Genomic DNA, 25741 nt, shown 5'->3' on the forward strand with positions numbered 1-25741 from the left:
TGTCTTTTGTAATGTGTTGCTGAATTTAGTTATTCGCGGATAAACACACTAAAATGTTATAGACGTATAATGCATAGACAGAGTACATTATTTTCTGAAAACGTCACATTGCAGAAATGATTCAATCTGGAAATTCATTTAGTTAACCTACGGTGTGAAAAATGAAAAACACCTAACATCAGTTCGGAAAGTTATTCTCAGGAAATGTATATTATATGTAGATTGCAGCGTTGAACTGCCAAAGAGTCCTTGAGGTAATGTCTCTCCTATTGTACAGGTTCACAACCTGTTAAGGTTTACTATATATATATATATATTTTTTTTTTTTTTGAGGGGGGGCATTTTATAGTAAAAATCTTGCACTAATCAAATATTGTAATTACCAGAAGTGGTCAAGGAAAAACACGGAAGTTCTAAATAAACCATTTATCATTACAAAGACAAGGTCACACATATTGACAAGAAAAATATCCACAAAATCAAATGCTACTTCAAGCATCCAAGTGTATTTTTTACAGCAATCTCCTACTAAAATATAAGTAAAATAAAATAAGGCAAAAATAAAACCAAAGCTCATATCTACAAGCTTAGTTACAAGCAGCCTTATCTTGCAACTTAAAAGCGAAGTCTAAGCCACGCGTGTGAGACCTGTATCATTTTTTTTAACTTAGTGGTTTTATGGTTACCCAGAAAGAAAAAAACACTGAAAAGACACACACTTGAGATTATAAAATCTTTGACTACCAAAGAACCACACAGCCTGAACGTGGGCAACACAGAACCAAATATGCACATGACAAACATGGAGGAAGTCAAAGCACAAGTAAGCCAATCACACTCTGCGGAAAAACTTGAGAAAAAGATCAGGGAGAGTTGGAGAAATGGTGGTTCACACAAGAAACTCAGTTTATCTGTACTGATAGCTTCCGCTGGAATTTCCCTTGCTGTAGCTTCCAGGATTGTGGTACTGAGTGTGGCTTGTGTTGAAACCCTGGTTTTCTCCAGCACCCTGCGAGTTGTAATTGGACTGGTTGGTGAAACCTTCCAAAGGAAAAGCGCAACAGGTAAACTAAAATGCGACAAATTCTTCATTCATTTACATATTCATCATATTTGTGATGGCTGGAGCACAACTGAATTAATATCAGAGTTCACTCACCATCATAATTGTAGTCCTGGTTTCCTCCACTCCCACCAGTCACCTGGGTCGGGTAGGCGGTGCTGTAAGAGTATCCACTTGAAGCTCCCTGATTAAAATTCTTCTTTGCCTGACCGTAGCCTTGGCCATATTGGTTATAGTTTCCCTGTCCGGAAGTATTGCTGGCTTGGTAGCTCCCCGTAGATCCACTATTCGCACCCAACGGAAACTGAAAAGATGACTTCCCACCCCTTGTAGGGGGTTTCTTTTTGTGGAATTTAGCAGCAGCCGTGGTATTGTAGGCTCCATCACTCTCATAGTATGAGCCATAGGAGCTTTGTCCTGAGCCCTGTGATGTGTTGGCCGAAGTACCACCTGAATGGCCACTTGACGGCCCACTTCCTCCATTTGCACCACCATTGTTGTAGTAATCTGAGAAATCACAGCACGGAAGAGTTTAAACAAGCAGCTGGCCACATCCAAAAAAATAATCACACCAAGTAAAAACAAAGTATTTATTGATAAAAATCACATTTATTGGAAAAAGACAAGCCTAAAACATGTATATTGTGGAACTTTGTGTCTGGAACTACTTGTGATAAACGCACTTTTTAAAAAAGGCGCATGATGAATTCAGAGCAGCCATGTCGGAATACTCCATAAAAGCTACATTAAGGCTCCATTCACACTGCAGGGTATCATGCCATTTCGGATTTCTTGTTAAATCCTGGAGGTTATTTTATAGGTCACTGATGGTTTAATGTGGGCAGCGTGGGTTCAATTCCCGCTTAATGAAAGTGTTATGTCCCCAGACTGACTAGCTGGGATATGCTCTGGCACTCCAGCGACCCTTGTGCGGATAAGCGGCTTGGAAGTGGATGGATGGATGCTATTTTGGAAAAGCAATGCGCCTTCCACGATGGACGAAACATGTATATGACATCACTTTGCACATGCACACACACATGATCCGCTATGTTGACAGAAGTGAATCTGGCCCTTCACATAGGTATCATGATGCCCATTTCAAGGATTTTGCGCAACCAGAGACAACATTTTCTTATATTTAGCTGTTCTAAAGAGTCTTCTTTTTACCGCTGACTGCTTTCTGTTCCTTCGTCAGCCATCCATATTGCAAAGGTCATATCCATATCCAATTTATAATCCAAAAATAAAAGAGGCCTTGGTCAGAGATTAAAAAAAATATATCAGAATTGTAAACTTCACATTAACAAAATCAAATTCTGGGTGTGGTGAAAAATCACAATTGACCTGCAGTGTGCACATAGCCTTAATTTCCAATGAAAGTATAAATCAATGTTGATGTCACAAATGAACCTGTGATCTAAAATGGTTGCTCCTTTGTGCTGTTCGGTACACTGTATGGAAACAAAAATAATGGCCAGTCCGTGTACAGAAGGAAATTTGGTGTCCATTTCCTACAGTGTTTCACTTTGTGAAGCCCTTCATCCACTCTCACAAAAAGAGGCGTCTTCTAAAATAAATCCACCCTGTAGACGTCCAAATATTTGATTGATACATCCACAACAGATGGCGACTTATGGTTGCATGTGTGGAGAGGCTGATCATCTCGCCCAGGTTCGGAATGGATTGACTGTTGTGGTCGTGGACTTGAAGGGAGTTCTGGATGCAGCTGGAACACAAGTGTGAATTTTTCTCTTCTCTACTATATTTTTTTCTTGTTTGTAAAGACTGGGGAAGATCTATTACTCAAACTCTTGGTAGCCATAGAAGTCTGAGACAAAGTCACCTAAAGAGTGAGACAAGGCAGAGAAAGGGGGGAAATGTCAAAATTAGTTTTGCTTATTGGGAATTTGTTCTGCCTTAAAAGCAGCAGTCAATTGGATTCATTGGGCCAGATTGCATTCAAAGTGACTTATGATCCCTTAGAAGAAGAAAAATAAATTCCCTGCTCCTGTCGCACTCGGGAAGGACAGTCCCTAGAACGAGCAGCCAAAAAGATGTAGAGGCAAGGGGGGTGGGGTGTGGTGGGGGGGGGGGACTTGTAAGTGAGATTTATTTTTCCTATGGGTTAAGACTGAGAAATTTAAAAATAGCTCAACTTGGGATCACCAAAGAAATCGTTCTCAATAATGCTTCTTGCTCAGAGATTTCTCTTGGTTGTTGTGTGATGTATGACTTGGTGAGTACTGGGCAGACCTAAGAGAACAAGACAGCAGCACGCTTGCACGTAGACTGAGCAGTGCTTTAATTTTTCACATTGTAACAGTAACCGTCCAATCAAAATAGAAAAGAAAGAAAGAAATACTTACTGTATCCAGACATTGAGTTGCTGCCATAGCCATATGTGCCAAAGCCTGTTGAAGAACAGACCAGTCAATTTTGATCAACGGGGAAAAATGGTAACTGCTGACAGTCTAATAATATCTTTTAATTTAAAAAAAAAATCTTATTATCTTCAATATTCATGCTATTTAAAAAAAAAAAAAAATCTCATATTGCTATTTTGAAGGGCACATTGGAAAAAAAATTGCATAGTATAGTTTAACTTCTATAAAAATTGATGAACCAGTCAAGAACCCTATCTCTGAAATAAGCGTTTCTATTATATTTTAAAAGTAGTTAAAAAAAATAAATAAAATAAAAAATAAATAAAAAGGCGTTTACCTCCTGGGCCACAGCCCCCTCCGTTATTGAAACCCCTTCCCCTTCCACGACCTCGTCCTCCTCTCCCTCTACCTCTGGGTATAGCAGAATCCCCAGGAGGTCCCATCACGCCATAGCCTTCATTGTTCTGAAAGGGAAATCATAACCAAGATTTCAATTTGCACTGTTAGGTAACGAGTGCAGTAAGTACATAGATGAACTCTTTTCTATCCTGAGTGCTTACCGTTGGCGGACCCTTTTTCTTTTTAGACACTTCAGTCACGGAACCCTCGGGGAATAGCTCATCCAACGCTGCCAGCGCTGCATAAGCTTTGGCCACTTTTTTGTTGGATCCGGTCCCCTGGAACTTTTGCCCATCAATCTCGACCTCCATGACGAAGCGCTTGTCATGGCTGCCGCCAGTCTCTGAGATGAGTTCATATTTCAGGCCACGGCGCTTCTCGTTCAGCTCCATCACTGGGTTCTTGCCATGTTTGGTCAAGATTGGTCCTTGTTGGCGGGTGGTCTACAAATAAATAAATAAATAAATAAAAGATGCAAGTTTAGTGATGACGGACGTCACATTGATTACTGCTTCATGCTAATGATGCACTGATACCACTTTTTTTAATACCAATTTTTTGACCAAGTACTTACATTTGAGTACTTGCCGATAAAGAGTACCAATATTTGATTTAGTGTATGTCGTTCCCATTTGCTATAGTCTTGCAAATTGTCTTATTTGTATAAAATTCTGTTCAAAAATACAAACTTGTATTCAACATTGCACACCAATTTAAAACACTTTACACGACTAAACTGTGTCAAACTTCTTGAACACAGCATAATTTACACTTGACTAACACTAAATTGTGTGATCTTAATTATGTACAACACTGTGTGGTGCTCGCATACACACAACTTATGTAGATTTGATGGAGGAAGAATATGTCACCGATAATTATCGTTGTATCGGTTTTCTATATCTGCTGTGAAGCAGTTTACTGACACGTTATCAGTTAACCCCCTTGTCGTTTTGCATCGTGTTAGCATTAAGCAAGCAACGATAAAGCGGTTTACGAGAGAAGTATGCTTTAGCTTAAATATACAAAGTACAATTATCTCCATTTCGTTTTACAGTAAACTTCAATTGGAGTGTTAATAAGCTTGAAGCAAGCACACAGTGACTCTTTTAAAAACCTATTGCTATATGTTAAACTGCACACAGCACACTCAGGGATGACAGGCTGTCATAGTATCATGTTTTTTTTTTAACCAGTCCAAGTACACACAAATTATCACCGATTGAGAGACCAGGGTCAGTGAATCACCATAGCTAATCAAAGTTAGGAACTCTGTACCTCCGCAGGATCAGTGGTATCTACGCTGGTTGTTCCTGTAGGAACAGGAGCAACTTCAGTGGCCGTTACTACTGGCTTCACATCTTCCACAATAACCGGTACTGTGGTTTCTTCAGCTTTTACAGGCTCTGGAGTTTTGACTTCCACTCCAGTGGATAAACCCATATCTTGCAGCGCCTGGAGTTGTACGCGCGCACACACACACACACACACACACGCACACACACACACACACACACACACACACGTTAGTATACAAAACGCAAAATAAATAAATAAATAAATACAAAAAGTGGGGTTAGAAGTCCCATTTCCTCTCTCATTTTTTCTTTTCACATTTAAAACAGTCCTAGTTATAATATTATCATGATTTATGCAAACATTTTGGCGACAATATGAACCAGCTCAAGTTTGTGTCAACTGAGCCGGAACTGAAAATATTTTTTTTTGTTGTTAAGCTGACTCACTTTGACAGCAACATGTAACTTGGCAGTCCGTTTGGATGGTCCGGAAGCCTCAAACGTCTTGCCATCAACTTCTACAGCCATAGTGAATACGGGAACATGAACCGGGCCAGTCTGTGATATCAGCTTGTAATGGAGACCTGGCTTCAGCTGGTTGAGTCGCATCAAAGCATTCATAGCCTGAGGAGGATCAGACTTATCCTCTGCAGCTGGTGGCAAAAGGACAACGACAGATTTATTGTACTTATAGTCTAACAAGACTATTAAGTCAAAATGGTAGTACGAGGTGTAAAAGTTCAATTGATGAGAAAATGGACAACACACACACACACACACACACACACACACACACACAGAGTACTATCCAAAAGTATTATGATGGTAAAGTCAATGCCTTTATTTTTATTGCATACTGAAGACATTTGGTTTTAGAGGAAAGGATGAATGAGAAGAGTTCCGAACTCTGACTTTTATTTTAATGGTGTCTACATCTAGATTCATTAAACAACTCAGGGCAGAGCACTTTTTGTTTGAAACCAACCAATTTCAAGTGACCAAAACTATTGGAACAGACATTTAGTCACCTTAAAGTGAAGAACTATTTGGTGGCTGTCAGGTTTAAAACTTTAACAGTGGCGGTGGCGTAACCCTTACTTTCAATAACTCTATCAAGCCTGTGACCCGTTGACTTTAGACTCATGCATTCTTCATTTGAAATTCTTTTCCAGCAATTTACTGAAGCATCCTTCAGTTCTTGTTTGTTTCACTTTTGTTTCTCTCCTCTTCAGGGTAAAATACCTGTATGTTTTATTAGGTTATGGCGCGGTGATTTACTTGGCCAGTCGAAGAACTTCCACTTTTTTCCCCCTCATAAAGTACTTTGTTGTGTTGGAAGTGTGATTTGGGTCATTGTCTTCTTGCATGATGAAGCTTGTCCGGATTAATTCGAATGTATTTTTCTGTAAATTACCCAATGAAATAAAACCATTCTCCTGCTACCATCATGAATAAGATTATCAATAAAGACAAATGAGCCTGTTCCAGAAGTAACCATGCAAGCCCAACCCATGACATAACCGCCAATATGCTTCACAGATGAGTCTATATGTTTTAGATCATAAGTAGATCCTTTCCTTTTCCATACTTAGGTCATTCCATCACTTTTACATCGTTAACAGTATACAAGTATACAACAAACGCAAAGGAATTGACCTTGTTTAAATACTTTTAGAGGGGACTATATAAAATTACAGATACTGCACTTAAAGGGGAATTTCAGTGATTTGGATTAACAATATATCCAATAGGCCATGTCATATGTACTGTATCTTGAAAATGTGACGTTAATTCACTCTCGTTTAATGGTGTTTTGAGAAGATTTTTATCGTCAATTACGAATTTTTATAGGCGCAGCCATTTTGGCGAGTCACACGACCTACGTGCGCAGATGTGATGTATTAGATGCGGCAACAAAGGCTTGCTTACGTTTGGAAACAATTATGGCCTGCGCTGATTTCTCGGATTTATCCTGATCTGATGAAGAAATAGCAGTATCGGTTGATCGGGAAGACGGAGGAATACGTCCATACAGATTTGAACCTGTGGCTGTAAATAATGTTGAATATTTGGATGGTTCTTTGGACGGGAATGGTGCGAGTCTGACTATGCGGAGGCCGACGCGCAGGACACACATTAATCCATCCTATCGATTTTTGAGTGCGTTTGGGCCAGCCAACGGAGGACTGCAGTAAGGACAGCACTCGTGGCCATGAAGGATGGTAGAACCCATCAGTGAAAGGTAGGCCTTATACTGTGGAAAAGGGTATTTTAGCCAACAGGGTGGCCAGGGTCCAAGTGATAATGAAATGATCTTTGGCTTGGTGGAAGTTAATACTGCCTCCACTACAGCGGCACGGTCGCTCAGCTGGTAAAGCGTTGGCCTTACAGTTCTTACGCGACTGCCATAATTGTTATGCGTGTGATTTTTCGTGCTCGACTGTGCAGATTTGCAAGTGCGATTCCGCGCGAGCGTGATCGCGCCTGTCAAATGTGAGTAACTGAATATGTAAATCTCTGGTTAACGCAACTTACATTTCTTCTGCAATTTTTTCTTCTTCTTATTGGGACTTTTGTCTTCAATTCCCTCCTCTTCTTCAATGGGCCGTTTCATTGGTGGGGCATATGCTGTGCTTGGTGGGATTTGCACTGATCACACAATTAGATGGGGGGTGGAAAGAAAAAAAAAAAAAAAAAAAAATCACTTTTATGATTTCAATTGCATTTGCACATGAAAAAATAACAACCCTGACTCTTGTGCAGAGGATGCTTACCTATATAATCAATTGGAGGTCCAGGGGATTTTTTAGGTATCTTAGAGGGAAGTGGATCCATTCCAAGCACTTTGTGTAGCTGTCCAAAGGCTGATAGTCTTAAGGCATGCTAAAAAAAAAACAGTTTGTTCAGCCATTATCATTGGCATCGCTGAAGCGAAGCGAGCAGGGTATTTTCAAATCATTTAAACACACATTTCATTTTTTGCCTCACTCTCTGAAGTTAAATCAGGCTCAACCTCTCCTGTTTCAGGTCAGTGAGGATAACCAAAATTATTTAATTTTGCTAAATGCTAAAACAACGAGAATTTCTTAGAGAATGTTATTGTCTTTGCGGTCAAAATTTTATGCACACATTTTCTCAGTATCGGGTTGCATTTCCTTTGAATTGCATGACTTGGGTCAAATGTTTTGGGTAACCTTCCACAAGCTTCTGACAGTACTCTGCTGGAATCCTGACCCATTCCTCCTTACAGAGCTGTTGTAACCGAGTCAGGTATGTTGCTTGCCTTGCTCAAACACGCCTTTTCAGATCAGCCCACATTTTCGATAGAATTCAGATCAGGGCTTTGTGATGGACATTCCAGGACATTGTTATTCTCAAGCCATTTTTGGCATTATGCTTAGGGTCATTGTCCATTTGGAAGACATTTGTGCTCAAGTTTTAGCTTCCTGGCTCATGTCTTGAGCTGTTCCCTTAATATCTCCAAGTGATGTTCTTTCTTCATGATGCCGTCTATTTTAAGAAGAGCTCCAGTTCCCGTTCCAGCTGCAGTAAAAATGCCCCACAAGATGATGCTGCCACCTCCATGCTACACTGTTGGTATAGTGTTCTGAGGTCAACAAGCTTCCCCCTGTTTCGTACAGATGTAACATTGGTTGTTCTGGTCAAACAGCTCCACTTTAGCTTAATCAGACCACGGGACATGGCTCCAGAAGTTACGATCTTTCTGTTGGTGTCTTTTACAAAGTCTAATTTGGTTTTTATGTTTCCTTAGGAGTAATAGCTTCATTCTTTCAGACCACGCTGGTGAAGGACTCGTTTCACTGTGGATAATGACACTTTCTTACCAGCTTCATCCAGCATCTTCACAATGTTTGAATGATTTCAAACAGGGAAGAAGAGTATTAAGAGGAGGCCTTAAATACATCCATATCTACTGTTAATTAACTCACGTCAGTTAACCTATCAGGAGCTTCCAAACCCATGACCTCATCATCTGGGCTTCCCTATTTTCATTAAACACATACTTTTTATGTATGCAAATCTTTGACCTTGGAGAAAATAATGTACCTATTTTTAAAAAAATAATAATAATAATAAATCCTCTCTCTGATTATTGTGAAATTGAACAAAATTAAATAATCTTGGTGATGCTGACTGACCTGCAACAGGAAGTTTAGTTTGATTGGACTTTAGACAGTGACGCAAAAAATTAAATGTGTGTTTTAGCACAGTGTATGTAAAATTCCGGCTTCAATATGAATATGTGCTCACACCACAGGCCATCTTACTAACCTGTGCACTTAATGTGATGTCTTCTCTCTGCTGGTAGTCCAAATGAAATATAGCATCAGTGGGTTCCTTTTCACATGGATCAGCAATTCCAGCTTCATCTACAGGAGAAAAGAAAACCTATTATGCATCACCTTTGCCTTAAAGCAAAATGGTACAATTCAGTTACATTCCCACAAACTTACCTGGCATCAGGATTCCTGAAGCCAGGCATTCTAAGACTCTGCGCAGAGCTTCTCCTGCCATCATGGGCCTGTTTCCTGTCCCAATGGCTTTCTCACAGATCAGTTCCAATGGCTGCACAGCAGAAGACTATTGTTAAGCATCTGAATTAAAAGCCTCAGGTTCCCCTTAAATTAGTATCAAAATGTACCGTTCCTACTGTAACGTAGCATTTTCTTTAAGTGACCAAACCCAACATATCATGCCAAAGAAAAGGGTTGAAAAACTAGCAAAATATGGTCGGTTGAAAAACTAGCAAAATATGGTCAAAAGGAAGGAGTGTTTAAATGTATTCTCGATAAGACGCATTCACAGATGTTTCCTTCTCAAGTTGTTTGACTGTCCTGTTTCAAAATAACATTACACGATACCAAGATGATGACACTGAAGATGGCTGATCATATTGCTTGTTTCATTTTTGGTTTGCAACATGATTCAAGGAACATTTGCAGAGAGCAAAATGTGTCTACTGGTTTTACTCCCTTACTGTTGTACTCAAAGGCAGTACCAAAATAAATACACACTCGAGCTTTGGTTCAAGTCAGACTTAAACTCACCCAGCCACCGAGTGGAGTCCATGTGGGGATGCGGGCGCACAGGTCTCTGAGAACACGAATGACAATAACACAGGAGCGCAGCCCATTAGCCCTGGCCTAAGGACAAAATAAAGGAGGGGGGCACGGGATGACAAGCAAATTGAGTCAAACAGGAGTAATGAATTAATAATTCATTAAAAATGAAATTACATTTGGAAATGAAGCTACACAGACTCTAATACCTTAGCATATTTGTGGAAATGTTTTGGGGAACATGAAAAAACATGTAATGACCCATACTCAGTTTTGAGTGATGAGTCAACTGACAATGGTATTTCTAGTATTGTGATCCAAGCATAAAACATTCAAATCACTAATCGAACATTAACAAAAATGACTCCAACATAATCCAAGCATTGAATGACAAAGCCGAGTGAACCATTTTAAAGAAACTGGAAGGCTGGATGTTTTCTCAATGGGGTAATGCTATCGTCAGTGAAAGAAAAAAAAATAAAAAATAATACACACACACAATAGAACAGTACTCAAGGTGCAATATTCCAGATGGATTTGTGGCACACTGCAACACTAACATAGAGGAGGGAAGGATGAGGCTAAAATGGCCGCAGTAATGAAGCACTATTGAAATGACAACAAAAAACAAAAAAAAAACACACGGGCATTATAATCTACAATCAACCAACACTAACCAGATCTTCCGTCCGCTTTATTTCCTGTACGCAAACACATTTCTCTAAATTTGTTACTGATCTATCCACCTGGCATAAGAGCCCTCTCCATGTGCTGATTAAAAACCAGGCTTTTTGCCATAGGTGTACCATTCGTGCCCTATAATGAACATTGAGAAGTGCTCGTCTATACAGATTTAAAGGAAGAAAAATGTTTAAAGTAATTTTGTTTGCATACTGGAAAATTACATATGGTTGATATGTACGTTTTACTCTGGACACAGTGAACTTTCTCTTCAAAAAAGTTGTTAAGTAGCTCTCGTTTGTTTGACGACTTCTGCCTGTGGCTATTGTAATTCATCCAGATCATTTTATTCTTAAGGCCTCTTTATACTCAAGCTCACGTGACCGACGGTTTGCCCTGCCCGGCCCATGAGTCATTTGATGTGCGCATGGGAGAAAATGCTGCTGTCGCAGGTAATCTCTTGTGAATGCTCCGTTCTAGTCACATGCTTGGATGGCATAGTCACTGTTCCTCTTGATTCCACATATCTCCGCTGCCTCCTTCTTGATCAATTTGGGAGCATAATTAAACTTGTCAACTGGAAATCCAGTTCCATATGTTCTAGCAGACACTGTTCAGTGGTTGCCATTGCTGTCGCTTTGTTTGTTGTCATGAAAAAGGAAGTAAAAATGGCGACTGGAAATTGCCCAGAAAATGCAGAGGAAACTCCATCCTGTGGCATCCTAGCCAAGACCAGCCGTAGCGACACCCCTGGCTTGGAGGAGTATTGCAGTACATTTTCAAAACTTCATGTGGTTTGCGCTCAAATACAAAGGCAAACTCCATGCGGGGTAGCAACTCGGTCGACGCCAGCGGAAGTATAAAGAAGCCTTAATTGCATTAAATCCATTGCAACAGAACTGTTCTGGTTGTCTTGCGATGTTTTGCCTTTCATTTGAGCAGGCTTCAACAGTTCATGCAACCAGGTTAGTTAGGACAGCATCTATAGCCTGTTTTGAGTTTGGAAGACCAGCAATTTGTCCTCCAAGCTTGAGGCATGCCGCAAAACAATCCCAAAAAGGGTGATAGCATTCATTTGAGGCGTGCCACTACCTTAGAGGATAAGTAGTTGGGTTTCCACACCAAAAACCTAGGCCACTGTTGTCCTACCAAATATGTTGCATAAACTGATGGAGCTTACTTCGATGAGAGGTCAGGCGTCCTGTAAAAGAACCGGAGCAGTCCAGGTGTGACCGATTCAATGCACAGAAGACAACTAGTTGTAGTACCACTAACATCAACACTGATATCATAGAAATATTGCACCTGGATACCTGGTTAGTCCCAAATGACCATGTATTTTTGCTTAACTGAGTTAAATGACTTTTCAGCCAAATGAATGCAGACAAGTAAACAGCTAAGAGATTAAAAATAGAACTGAAATAGCCCCGCAGCTGAACAAGTAACTAATTTGAGAACACTGTAGTGGAAAAGGTTTCAAGTAATCACTACAGGAAATACACTCCATAAGAGCCATTAAAGATAAATACACACACCAAATGAAACAAAGACAAAAGAGCATAACAATTAAACTTTATACTACTTCTGTTTTATAGACAAATAAAGACAAGATCCAAACCTGGAACCACTTAGCGTGGCGAAGAGACGCCAAGGCAGTTATGCATTTCTGCCTGTCCAGTGCATCCGGGGGATCGTTGACTGATAGCGTTTCTATTGGCAGGTGGAATAAGAAGACAAGGTACAGTTTGACCAAGGGGAGTTCTGTCATCCGGCCAGGGGGAACACAGGCAGCTTTCCCAAACCACAGGCAGAAGAGGTAAGGGGAGGGGGACTCCTCTACTAGACAACCACCAAATGCTCTTAACGTCAGACTTTGATATGGCTTTGCATGTTACGGCAGGAACGAAGTCCACTTAAAACCAACTAGCAACAGTAATGTGAAGTAAGTTGGCATTTACAAATTAAAATGTGTATAGGGAGGTTGCATCTTCACAGTTGCATCAGTGTTGGGCTTTTTCTGAGATTGACAGGAGGAAGAGCCCCTCCCCTTTGCCCCAATACTGGGTACACTGCACTTTGCCCCTTCCGAGACAGAGAGCGGCCAGTTGGTCAAAGGTCCAGCGTCCCTAAAATTGACAAACTAGAAGGCTTGACAGAGAGAATCAGAATTGGAACCACAGGTACATGTTATCAGGTACACAAAAGTTGGATGTCAAAACAAGTCTGCACTGCAGCAAAACTGATGGCTAACAAAGACCCAAAGTGGGGTCACCATCAGCACAGGGTTGCAGAAGAGGCCACGATACAAACAGTGCTTCGTGATGTTTTATTCCTCATTTCCACCAAACAGTTATGGTTCAATCCATACGATATGGACATTTTCATTTCACGATTCAGAAAATGCTGTCTGTTGATACATTAAAAATGAACACTTTGGCTTCTTCCGTGTTACAATGAACTGAATGTCAAGAAAACAAGAGGATAATTATTCTCAACTTATGACAGGAGGATTCAATGTCAGGTACCTGACGTACTACATTTATTTTTGTTTTTATTCATTGGTGAGTTATTTGATGTCTTGCTGTTATTCTGTGATGTCACACCATTTAGCTCACCCCCCCTATACCTTCCAAACTTTGATCAGGCCTCACCTACTCCGAACCATACACAAAGGGAAATTACCGCTTGGTGGAAACAAGGAATTATTTGAAATTTAAATCTTTGCACAAATTCACAAATGGATTGCTGTAAAACTAAAAATACAGATTATTTCAAGTATACAAAACATGGTAAAGACCACATATATCTACAGGGGCTGCATGTGGATTACATCGTTACTTGTCCTTATCTGCAACTCAGAACTCCTTGAGTCAAAAGCCCATCGCTAGGTTAACCAACTGAGGAGAGTTTCCCGATACCTTGTGCGACTCATTTTTGCTGCAATGCAAACCGTTCATGGATGATAAAACACATGCAAACAAAGTGGTCTCTTTTTGTGTTGGTTTTAATTCTCAGTAAGCCTTCATTTCTTCGGTGACCTTCTCCATAATGAGGCAAGACAAATCCATGTCTTCAGCACTCAGGAAAGCTACCTGCCCTATACTGTATATTGGGCCATCAAAAATGTATAATTACATTACATGGAACTATGAGAGTGTCTACAGAGCTAAAAGTATAGCACAGTTTCTTTATGTGACAGTGTATTCTTGTCCCCTAGCTCCATTGAAGGCCCAATAAACAATATCTTGTCTATAAGGTCTCCCAGCTGGAGGTGTAGGGGTATCATAAAAAAATTTAAAAATGAAAAAAAAAAACTGCAATATTGTGGTACTTACCACCAGCAGCAGCCTTCTCCATCTCCTCACGGACCAAAGGGGATGTCAGGTGAATGGTGAGGGTGAGAGGGGGCTCCTTTGTGTTCTTGATCATAATACAGGCCTCTTGGATGTGTTGAGTCACAACATACTGTTCTTCTGTGACAACCTGCAAGAGAGATAATGGCATCTCACTTGTTACCCCTATGGCTCACTTTATTTCTTCTGGCCATATCATTTTGTCTGTACTGTGTGTAACTGTGTAACATACGGGTCTGTAGAACCATCACATGTAATCCATGTATACACTGATAAACAGGAAAGAGACCCCTCATGCAAGGCCCTACCAAATCCAGATAAGGTAACCATGGAGCAAGGAATGCTTTCACCAGATGATCATTAAAACGCACACATGAATAGTACAGAAGTGCACAAGAGATTGTGTTTTTGAGCCCTCTTTGAATAGTACTGTTCCATCCATGAATTTTTCTGAGCATAGGAATGGGATGGGTAGGATATGTAGGGTATAATCTACCCTTATGAACCGTATCAGGCTTCAACGTACAGCTCATGGATGTGATAAAGTGGGACAAAAATTTGAAGCAGAATTAGCTTCATTCAATTCTTCGGGTGTGGATTAATTTCAGTTTCAATATTGAATACAGTGGGAGTGGAAAACGTACGACAAAAATTTCACCGTTTGCAAGGGTTAGTTGAAAAAACGCCTCATACTTAAAAGGAACCATAAGCGATTGGATTTGACTTTTCCTGTGTGCATATCCAGATACGCTTACATTTAAGAGTTGCAGCCCTTTTCTGTGGTTGAAGATGTGTGGTTTGATCACGTCAAGAGAAGATCTGACCCATGTAACAGCTGGATTAAGCGTGTGTTAATTGGTTATGACTGCAAATTGGGTGCAGGTAACTGTTACACAAGATTAAACACACATTCAGGCACAGCGTGTTCAAAATGACTGCTTTGGTTGTGATTGGCAAACGAGCATGCTTGTTGTTATTGTTGTTTACTGTTAAATGAACAAAAATGAGCAAAAATATTAATTAGTATTTCCAGTTATACTTGTATGACTGTGTGTGTGAACAGGGATTTTTTTTTAAAAAAAAAAACAAATTCAGATCTGCTCTCACCTTAAGCTGTGTAATCAAGTTGTCAGCCACCTTCTTTAACAAAGTGATGGTTGGTTTGTCCTTACAGAGGAGCACCAGCTCAAGGTCCAGATCTCCCTTCAGGAGAAGGCCCTTGGCCACCAAGCCCACCCTCATCACGCCACGAAGGGTACGTGTGACTTGTTCTTTGTGCTCACTGCCACATGGGAAAGACAAGCATGAGAGAAGGTGTTAATATATATATATATATATATATATATATATATATATATATTTCCAAATGTGTAAGGAAATCAGTGAACTCACCTCTCTTTATCAACATCTCTACCATTCCCGTCACACTTCTCTTGTTTATCCAACCAGTCTGAGACTGCCTTCAGGGCTCGTTCGGTGTGGGACACCATGTTTTGCACATTCTCTAGTTCTTCCTGAGAAGGATAGATGGCAGAATGTTTTGCCATGACATGACGGTCGTCATGCAAAAAAACACGCAAGGAACGGTGCCGCAAAGGGGGTGCCTGTGGATAGAAAGAACCATTATAACTACAACAACAAAATGCAGTTTCATTAAAGGTTGAAAGTAAGTCAGCGATTACCATCTTCATTTTCGAACCAGGGACACCGTTTTAGGAGCAGCGATCTCTTGTCTGTGTAGTGTAGAAATATAAGTTATTAGAGTTCTTCAACAAGTCATTTGGAATTCACAGTGATGAAACTGAATTGCTGAACCATTCAGTGGTCTTGTCTTAACATAGAAACGTAGTTCATATTAACGTTAACAAAGTTATACCAGGCTGATTTTGCTCTAATATTTATAAATAATAGACCAATTGTGCATTACCGCCTACGATCTCTGCCTATCAAAGCCGCAATGGCTGCTGTGAAGTAGCTCGTGAATTCGGCTGCAGGAATGAGTAGATGATGTCAATACAAAAGGGTAATCGTCCAGACCATATATGCGCCAGAAATATTGTGATCAGCAACCGAGCACCAGGCGCCTCCAAACACAATGGCTAAATCGCGTAATAGGGATTAATACAACTAACAAGTTTATCTGTTGGATAATTGAAATTGTTATTCGAAAGTTCGTCTAGAAGCTCTCCACAATCTCATTTGGGCAGGTTTAAAAGGCGACGCCATTTTACTTGAGAACCAGTGACGGCGATGAGTGCTAACGTTCGCTAGCACACCATCGCAAGAATACAGCTTGCACTTCGTTCGTCGACGTGCTCACCAAGTCACAATGGTTACGAGCATTTACATCGATAGCACCGATTTGTCCCAAATCCGGAAGCATCACATTACAATATCAAACATAAAGCTGCACGACAAAATGGCACCCAAACGCAACATTTTCAATGAACGTGCTAGCTTAGCCTCACGACGATGGAAAACCTATTATTCACGAACAAAGCCACCCACGGAGGAAGACGTGAATTTACTTTATCGGGTTTACTGACAACGTAACTCGACAACAACGTATTGGGTTTTTTTTTTTTTTTTTTTTTTTCGTGCACATGCTACTAACGTTTATGTTGGTTAGTTTACTCGCCTTAATCGTTTCCTCTGCACACACCGCACACAATAACGTTTCAGAAGAAATCGTCATCGATTCGGTTACGCCCACTTTATTTTTGATTGGCGGCTAGTTGTCCGATTCTTTTCTCGAGCCAATAGAAAAACACATTCTATACGACACGGTCGTCGTCATGCTTGAAACGCTGTCTGAAGCCTGACCGACTGTCTGCTCGCAATTTTATTGAATTCACATTTTATTATCCATGCATTTCCGAACCGCTTGTCCTCACTAGGATCGCCGATGTGCTGAGTCCTATCTCAGTTCACTCCGGGCCAATCACAGGATAATTCTTGTTCTTGGAGGCTCAAGTACAAGTGGGCTTAGTGACATGCAAAGGAAGTTTTGGGTGGGGGGGGCGACTGCATTGGTGGCCCCGGGTATCCAACTCGGCAGGGGGCACCCACGTGGGTTTTGGTGGCCATCAAAACGTGAACCTTTCCTTTTCACGTCACCGGGTGGGATGCGTCATTTTTATTGTTGTGGGTGTGGACAGTTCCTATAGCCGCAAGATTCTCACCAAAATTCAATGCATGTTTCCTTCCTGAATCTTTATTTCCCCCAGCTGACTGTTTGTGTCCTCCTATAAAATATTTTAAATTTGTATTTGTCTTGTATTGTTGTCTTGTATTTGTATTTGTAAATTTGTATCTTATTTGTAAATTTGTATCTGTAATATTTATTACATTTTACTATTTATGTCGATTGTGACATAAATAGTAAAATGTAAAAGAAAAAAAAAGGCAGTGGTGGGCCTTCAGTGGGACATTTCAGACTATCCACCAATATCTGTGAATCTTGCTCAAATAAATAAACAGGTTGAATTGCTGAACATAGTGGGTAGCATATGGTATATACCACAGAGTTGGCTGGGAGAGCTAAGTAAATACATCCACCTTGGAAAGAACCAGCACCGAACTCCTAAATATACTGTACCCACACAAAACCCCACCTTATGACATATTCAAAGAATGAGGCATCAAATGGGATGCCAGTAGCTTGAAACACCTGGACACCAGAAACCTTCATGCTCCCAACCTTTCCACCCAAAATGCTCCATGTGTTGCCATGGATATGGTCCATTGTCCAGACAGTCCCATTACCTGTACAGTTTAAAGTACATCAGCCAGCACTACTGATTCCGAAGGCCCTGGGCAGACTACATTGACATGGCAACACTACGATGGATGTAAAGTGCAAACACAAATCCACATAAAGTACATTTTGGGCTACTTGAAGAGAAACGTGATACATTGAAGAGAATAGACTTTCAGGAATAAATGTAAACAATTTCATCCTATCTATTTTCTGGCGTTCTGGAGTTTATCTCAGCTACCTCTGGACGAGAGGTGGGGTACAGTATAAACTATTTGCACTCATATTCATACCTATGGGCAATTTTAGGATTTTTGGTCATCCCTACAACCAACCGTTGAAAGCTGGGATAGGCTCCAGCACTCCAGGGACCCTTGTGAGGATAAGCGGCTCAAAAAATGGATGGTTATTCCTATGAAAACAGATAAAAATAGATCATGAATAATTGTTGCCAATTATGAATCCACCCATCCATTATCTGTCCATTGTCCAAACTGCTTATCCTCACAAAGGTCGTGGGGAGTAGCTATCCCAGCTAACAACAGGCGGCACCTGAACTGGTCGCCAGCCAGCCACAGGGCACATAAATCATGAGATGAAATGCAAACCGATCATAATCATCTGTTACATCATCGAGTTTACCCTTTGCCAGCCCCAATTAACAAATTACAAAGCATTCCAGTGTTTGCAACATGAATCCCCAAATAAAATGCATGACATTGAAAGGTGTTTTGAGTGAGTCACATTAAAATGTTTCACTTTCAATGACATCATTTACTCTCAGGAAAACAAACAAAAAAATCTTGTGGGTCTCAAAAAGAAATTGGATACTCAGACATTTTATTTTCAGACAGTTTATTTTCAGATATCCACAATAGAAGCATAATCACATTCATGCAACTAGTACACAAAAAATGTAACATTTCTCCACACGCTGTTACATCTTCAGAATGAGGTAATATCAAAGTGCTTTGAGTTCATCATTGAGCATTTAATTTAATATTTTTCGGGGTTTGCAATTCACATTATTTTTTCTTCGCTTTCTGACTCTGCGGACACGTCTTCACTTTTAGACAAAACTTGACACGTAAGTCTACTTCAACAAATAATCTTGAATTAGGTTTTGTTCTCATAGAGGACACGCTTCGATGCAAACATATAGATTTTGCATTGCAAGAAAAACTGAGCAGTTTATTCGAGATTGGGACCCTTCCCCACTTTAATACCCTCCAAAACAAACGACCCAAGCGGGCAACATTAGTGAAGTGATATTTTTTTTCTTCTTTGTTAAACCGGTCGGAGTTGCAAGTTCACACCAAGATCAACTGGTTCAGGCTCAGTGGCGGATGCCATGATGACGGTCCCTTAAATTTTAGCATTGCTTTTCTCCGAGTTCTGAAAGGAGTTGACATCCCAGTGGAAAGATCGCAGCATGCTTCCTTTCAAACTGGCTTGTCTTTTAGTGATACTGTAAATCTTCTTGAGGATGGCACGGCGCAGCAAGATGTAGACCCACGGGTCCAGGATCTGGTTACAAGTAGCCATCCTGACGCCAGTTACCATTAAAGCCCTGTAGGTGTCCCTGTCAGGGCCCAGGGAGTTGTTGTAGGACCGGATTGCTGACATCAGTCCAAAGACCTACAGACAATTAAAGACAAAACTTTAAGCTTATCTGACTTATGCCAACTAATACTAATACACAGGTTTTGGTACACTCCAGCAATAAAATATTGCTCCAATTAATTACCACCTCAAAAGCTTGAGCCTTCACCAACCTTTTTTTTTTAAAAAAATAAAATAATAATAATCACCTTTGTGACTCAGTTCCCAGTGGTTTAGAACTACACCGAATGTCAATGAGAGCTTTTATTTTGGTGTCATCGTATTTAGCAAGGGGGCTAAAATAATTGGAAAAATCCTCTCATTGTGATTTGGTAAAGTTAAACTCCAGTGTATTATGCATAATAGTAATATGACACAGTGCCGTGGTATGCCACTGCAAATAACTATAGCAATAAATACATTAATATGTCTTTGACAGTGTCAAACAGAATGTAGTTTTGTGTGATGCATCTCATTAGATTGTGCAAATGGGACTATAAAGTTTTTGGTGTGTAAATATTCTGGATTTTTTCTTAGAAATTGTATAATGAAAATTACATTGATGAATGCTTACCAAAAGTCAGACTGCCACTCATGAAAAACAATGCCATTCCAGATCAAATACAAATCCCTTGGCATCACATTCCACTATTCACAACAGATAGTGGACACTTTGAACATGAACCCATATTTCACTTTAACCTTTATGGGTGAACTTAATTTGACTTTCTATTGTTCAATGTTTCAGTACATTTTGCACCACTTGCTGTTATCAAACAAAAAGCTGAATGGCAAAAGTGTTTGATCACTGAATTGTCCAATTTATGTCCGAGAACATCTACTTCTTTGGCTTTTGTGACTCATCTAATTCTCCGTGTTGCAACCCGTCAATGGCACTCTGTGACCCTCAAGCTCACTCGAAGAGAACATTCACTTTGAAACCTTACAATGCCAAGGACTGTTGCTCAATTGTGCGCTTTTGTCTTGGTCTCACGATGTCAAACAGCCAAGTGACGAGGACTGCTAAAATATCCATTGTAATTCAGCCAGGAAATCTATTCCTCATTTCATAGCTCAAATGCCGGTTTTGCCATTCAGGGCTTTTATTGTTAAGCTGTAGATATATTTATAATTTTTTTTTGCCCACTGGTAAATCTCCCTTCCTAATTTGGTTGAAGTAAATATTTACTTAGAAATATGAGAAGTTAGTGATCAAGGGGAAAAAATATCCAGAGAACACTGTCAGTATGAAAAAATTGATAAATTATTGACACCACTAATTCCCAACCACTGTATCATAGGAAGTTAGTGGTCTGCCATGAGGAAAAAAGATATTTCCTACGAATAATGTATCTTCGATCAGCATTATTTAGTGGGAGGCAGAACAACTTAATGATCTTCTACTATGTGGAAGAAGGCCCAATTCACCTGTGAATACACCTGTTGGCATTCATGCAACAGAATAGCTGTTCAACCAAACGGGCCCAGAATTCCCAGTAAGTTTATTCGTCAAAGCATTGGCGTGAGAACATCATTGTTTCTCTTTTGTAATATTTTTTGGGGTGTTGTGCTGCGTGTGACTTTGCAGCGACAACTCACCAGCAGAGGGCTCCAGCAGATGCACGAGGCGACCATGATGCCAACCAGCTGGACCACCATTTCGGTGTCGTGGGACCTGGCCGAGCTGCGGTGCGAGCTGGACTTCTTCTTCAGCCTTGCTCTCACCAAAGTGATCCCACTGATGGTGTTACACACAAAGGCCACTGCCAGTGAGCTCAGCGCCAGTCCAGAGAACAGAGTTACAAAGGCCAGATCTGTGGCACGAGTGCCCTCCATCACTCTGATAAAGCACCACGTGCCCGGGTACTGAGATGTGTAGGCTCCCAAGCTGAAAAATGGCAGCAGGGCGACGCATAGCGCCAACAGCCAGATGAGTGCTAATGCCATCTTTGTCCGTGCTGTGGTGACCAAACGAGCGTGCAGCAAAGGCCTGGAGACACCCAAGCATCGCTCGGCAGCCATTGCACAGCCGAGGAAGAGGGGGCACAAACCGAAGAAGACCATGCAACACCCCAAAAACAAACAGGGGACATCTGCATCAGTTTTGAGATTGCTTCGAAATCTCCAGGGTGGCTCAGCCAAGGTTGCAATACCTGCCGAGTATCTTCTCAGCACCAGGGCTCCATTGATGACATGTCCAGCCAGATCCGTGGCCACCAGAGAGCTGGCAAAGAGAAGAAAGGTGGCCTTTGACCTCCGGCGGAAACGGTTGTAGGCTTTGGCGAGAATGATCAGCGCTACTACGTTGAACAGAATCCCGAGAGTCATCGTAATGCCGGCAGATGTGGGATTCGTTTTTGGACGGGTGCCATTGCAGAATACGTGTTCCACTTCTGGCCTCTGGACAATTACGCTGTCGTTAGAGTGGGGCAAAAAGGCCAAAATGTCTGAGGAGTTGTAACGTTGCATTGCCAGCATTGCTGCTGAACTTCAGGTATGGTGTGGTTCTCTCTGGCTGAGAGGGTCCTGAGATGAGAGGAAAATGACAGGTTTGGCATGTTACAAAGATTCACAGAATAGCACTTAGTAGAGAGCAGCCTTTCAGCAAGGTTAAAATCATTGCAAACGGGAATAAAAAGCTTAAAATGTCACTATGTGTACTTTTTGCACGACAGAATTGTGTTAAGTGGCAGTTTCTGAAATTTGCCGTATGTCCACTGACAAGAACAATATCAGCATAAAAAACAACATACATTGCTTTACTTTCTGAATCAGGCAAATGACTTGGAATGGGAAGGCAGAATTTTACCATTTGTACTCGTATTTTGGAGGTGGGAGCAGTTCATTGATAAAAACGTTTCATGTATGCTTTCATCCAGATTGACAGCACACTTTTTGTTTTTGTCCGATGAGGACTGACAAACAGCTTCACATATGGCGATACAAACAATACGTATCGTCTCGGCAATTTTTTGCTTGGAAGGGGTAATAAATATACATATTTACAGTAGACACCAAGCTCAATTTTCCCTACAATTATACCAACGATGTAGTCATCTCAACATGACCGTTTTTTAGACATTCTAACTTTCTTTAAAAATGTGATTGGAGAGGAAGTCTAGCGCTCAAAGACGGACTTTAATAGACCATTTAGCTAATTATGGCACGAGTGTGAGCAGATCAAAACAAGGTGGAAATGTGTGATGACATTGAGATTTGCCAGAAAATGAGAATAATGTGTAATTAACGCCTTTGTGAGCGCGCAACGCTGAGTCACTTCTATTAAAACTCACACAGTTTTCCTTGAAGGAACTAGAGACTCAGCTATCACAGTCTTTTACATAGGTTGGCATATGTATTTCATTGCTGTGCCCTTTGCCAGTAGTTTTCAAGCAAAACCATTTACGATATAACTATTTTTAATGCAAATTGTCTAGTGCATCGAAAGATACAGAGGATCTCAGCAATAAGTGTAAACAGCACGTTTATAGCACATTTTTTAATTTTAACATTACTAAACATTGTTTTCCTTTTTCGTAATTATCTGACGCTTATAGTCTATGTTGTGGTTCATAACACGTTAAACAGTTGTTGAAAAAGACTGGACATATTTCAATAAAACTCCTACCTTTGAGTAGGGAAATCCGTCGGATTGAAGATTATTTTCACTTTGACAGTGAGTCATTGTTGTTTTCCAAGATGTAACTATCCAGGTTTCGTCCCTTCCAAATATTTTATTCAGTAATTCCTCACATTGCGGCCATGCGCTGATTCCTGTTGGAGCAGGCAGGCTCTCAGTGACATTGCACCAGCATGTCCTCTGTTATGTGGCTGTGGCTGGCTGCTTTTTATATGTGGGAGCTGCAGCAAGGCAACATCACCTCTGGGTGTCTCACTTGGAGGGCGAACAACTGACGTCCTTGAAGGACAGACTGACCCCTTGGAGCCCACGGAGTTTAGACGGCACTAGATCCAAGATATATAATCAAGTAAATACTTCAATTGTCACAGCATAACCTGTGATCTTCAGGCTAGAATTCTGTTCACTTGTGTTTTTTTTTTTTATTAATTGTGATGTTTCAAGTAGGTTTTAGTGTAAGATACAGGATGTACATACTTGAAATTATCCTCTATGCTAAACAGTACAGCATCCTCAGCCACAGGATTATAACCACTCGAACAATGAGATCCAATCAAAGAGCTCGGTATCAGACAATCAAGACTTTCCCAAAGCATGAGAGCCGCAGTGACGTCAACGCGGGAGCTGTACATGTGAGTATCAAGAGGCCTTAAGGATAACAAAGAGGATAGCCAAGAGATAAATACAAGGCAAATTAACCTGTCCCAGATATTTTCAAGACTACTTTAATCTTGCTTTATTATTTAATTAAAAAGAAATTGAGCAATATTTTTCTCCAAACATTTAAGTAACACATGCACTCAAAATATGATCTGTGACTTTGAAAGTACCTGGGAGCCATAAGCTACTGTGTTGTGCGCCAAAGTCACGTTATTAGCTTCAATATTGGTCAGTTTTTAATTGACGCTTTCACCCACCAAGTAGCCGGTTATAGCAGCTTTAAAAAAAAAAAAATTTCATTGTTCACTCCTTGAAGGAAAGTTATTCTCTAAAACATGTCAATTGAAAATGAAGGGTTTGGGTGTCGTGACCTTTTTTTGTGTACAGTTTGCATATAATTGTGCTTACTCCTGTAAACGCACAAGATCTGTTTGTGTAGAAAAAAGACAGACTGATCAAATACAAATCTCACGGGGACTTTGAACTTTTACTCCTAGTGAGGATCGGCGGAACAGAAAATCAATGGATACGTGAATGGATGTACATTAAAAATTTGTCCAAAAACATTAAAAAGCAATTTCTGAGTCTTTGTTAGCTATTTGTGAAATTTTCTGCACGTGCAGTACTTTCACTCACATCCTGTGCATTTCCTTGCAGTCCATAAAACCTTGTGATGCTGCCAATTTACACTGTCAGATAGGTTTTCATTTTACAATAAACATTACATTTGCACTGGTACTAAACTTATAATATAACATTCTGTATCAATACATTTCAAGAGTAATCCAAACTGACCATTATTTTTGTCAGTAGAATTTGTGTCACAGCTCTTATATTGGATCAATTGAGAAAAAATTATACTGCATTGAGCAAAATGAATCGTCACTGATGGTGTAGTGGTACACATGCCTGACTTTGGTGCGGGCAGCATGGGGTCGATTCCCGCTGAGTGATTGTATTGGTACTTGCCCTGTGACTGACTGGAAATCAGTTCAGGGTGTACCCTGCCTCCTTCACGTTGATAGCTAGGTTGGCTCCAGCACTCCTGCGACACTTGTGAGGATAAGTGGCTAAGAAAATGGATGGATGGATGAGCAAAATAAAAATAAAGGTCTTCTCTTGGTGTTTGTCAGCATGAATGATTGCTTAAATATGAACTATGATTGACTGGTGACCGACCATTTCAGAGTGTAGTCTGACCTCAAGTCATCTGGGTTCAGTTTTCCAGTGAACCTTAACAATTAGCAAATGGATAGACTTCACAAAGTATAATCAAGTCAGACTATCTTTAGCAGGAACACCATCAAATTCTTGGTTTTACAATGCATATCTTTGCCAGAGATAACTCTTGTTAATTCTGAGCTAGAAAAACACTCCCTTTTTTGTTTGTTCTAGCTGAATAATTACAAGAGCTTTGTGAACATCTTCTCATCCACACCAGCCGCTATTTTTTCCACTTCCATCACAAGTATCTCTATAATCATCTGTGGTGACCATAACATGGAATAGTCATGAATTTCGCAACCAGGGCATCCAAACTACAGTTGTTGATGGTGCTGAGGCAATTAGGATCTAATATGCTCACAAAGACAACACTTGTGAGGAGAACCGCTTGTCATGAAACAAAAGTTTTTTTCGAGACAGTTTGGAAAAGTTTTCTGCTCACATATTGAGTACACTAAGTACGGAATGAAATGATAGGATAAGGAAACACAAATGAGAGAATGGAGACACTTTTTGCACACCAACATGAAATAGGTCATGTAATTTATCTTTAGTTTTAATTAATCTGTCAAAACGGTGTTGGGAATCTGCACACA

The 25741-nt window shown here is 40.4% G+C and overlaps 2 protein-coding genes across 5 annotated transcripts; both read right to left on the bottom strand.

Annotated features, from left to right (window-relative positions):
* Window positions 1–411: 411 nt before the first annotated feature.
* On the bottom strand, window positions 412–17006 carry ilf3b (interleukin enhancer binding factor 3b). Of its 4 annotated transcripts, none has more exons than XM_061845585.1 (18): window positions 16901–17006; window positions 15945–15995; window positions 15655–15866; window positions 15370–15544; window positions 14245–14392; window positions 12528–12619; window positions 10217–10312; window positions 9623–9734; window positions 9441–9538; window positions 7922–8030; window positions 7683–7796; window positions 5595–5800; window positions 5128–5304; window positions 4011–4292; window positions 3788–3914; window positions 3433–3477; window positions 1160–1570; window positions 412–1041 (listed from the first exon to the last, which is right to left on the bottom strand). In XM_061845585.1, exons 2-18 carry the CDS (start codon window positions 15951–15953, stop codon window positions 908–910), a joined length of 2547 nt encoding a protein of 848 aa, XP_061701569.1. In that variant the 5' UTR covers window positions 15954–15995; window positions 16901–17006; the 3' UTR covers window positions 412–907. The 4 variants fall into 4 exon arrangements, with proteins under 4 accessions (XP_061701569.1, XP_061701571.1, XP_061701570.1 ...); XM_061845587.1 differs by having other exon boundaries at window positions 16877–16915; XM_061845586.1 differs by lacking the exon at window positions 16901–17006 and adding an exon at window positions 16190–16818.
* Window positions 17007–18879: 1873 nt separating this feature from the next.
* Window positions 18880–23535, bottom strand: LOC133514550 (prostaglandin E2 receptor EP1 subtype-like). The gene is made up of 4 exons (XM_061846338.1): window positions 23503–23535; window positions 23250–23395; window positions 21221–22147; window positions 18880–19657 (listed from the first exon to the last, which is right to left on the bottom strand). Exons 3-4 carry the CDS (start codon window positions 22097–22099, stop codon window positions 19385–19387), a joined length of 1152 nt encoding a protein of 383 aa, XP_061702322.1. The 5' UTR covers window positions 22100–22147; window positions 23250–23395; window positions 23503–23535; the 3' UTR covers window positions 18880–19384.
* Between the last annotated feature and the right edge of the window lie 2206 nt (window positions 23536–25741).

This window comes from Syngnathoides biaculeatus, chromosome 16, assembly GCF_019802595.1.
Source record: "Syngnathoides biaculeatus isolate LvHL_M chromosome 16, ASM1980259v1, whole genome shotgun sequence".
NCBI lineage: Eukaryota > Metazoa > Chordata > Actinopteri > Syngnathiformes > Syngnathidae > Syngnathoides > Syngnathoides biaculeatus.

Excerpts from the sequence above, each read along its gene's own strand:
- ilf3b (XM_061845585.1), bottom strand. Across the intron at positions 4,293-5,127 it reads ATACCACTGATCCTGCGGAG|ACCACCCGCCAACAAGGACC; the intron begins GTACAGAGTTCC and ends ATTTATTTGTAG. Across the intron at positions 1,042-1,159 it reads CCAGGACTACAATTATGATG|GTTTCACCAACCAGTCCAAT; the intron begins GTGAGTGAACTC and ends TTCCTTTGGAAG.
- LOC133514550 (XM_061846338.1), bottom strand. The coding sequence starts at position 22,099 with ATGCTGGCAATGCAACGTTACAACTCCTCAGACATTTTGGCCTTTTTG. Across the intron at positions 19,658-21,220 it reads TCTGCTGGAGCCCTCTGCTG|GTCTTTGGACTGATGTCAGC; the intron begins GTGAGTTGTCGC and ends AATTGTCTGTAG.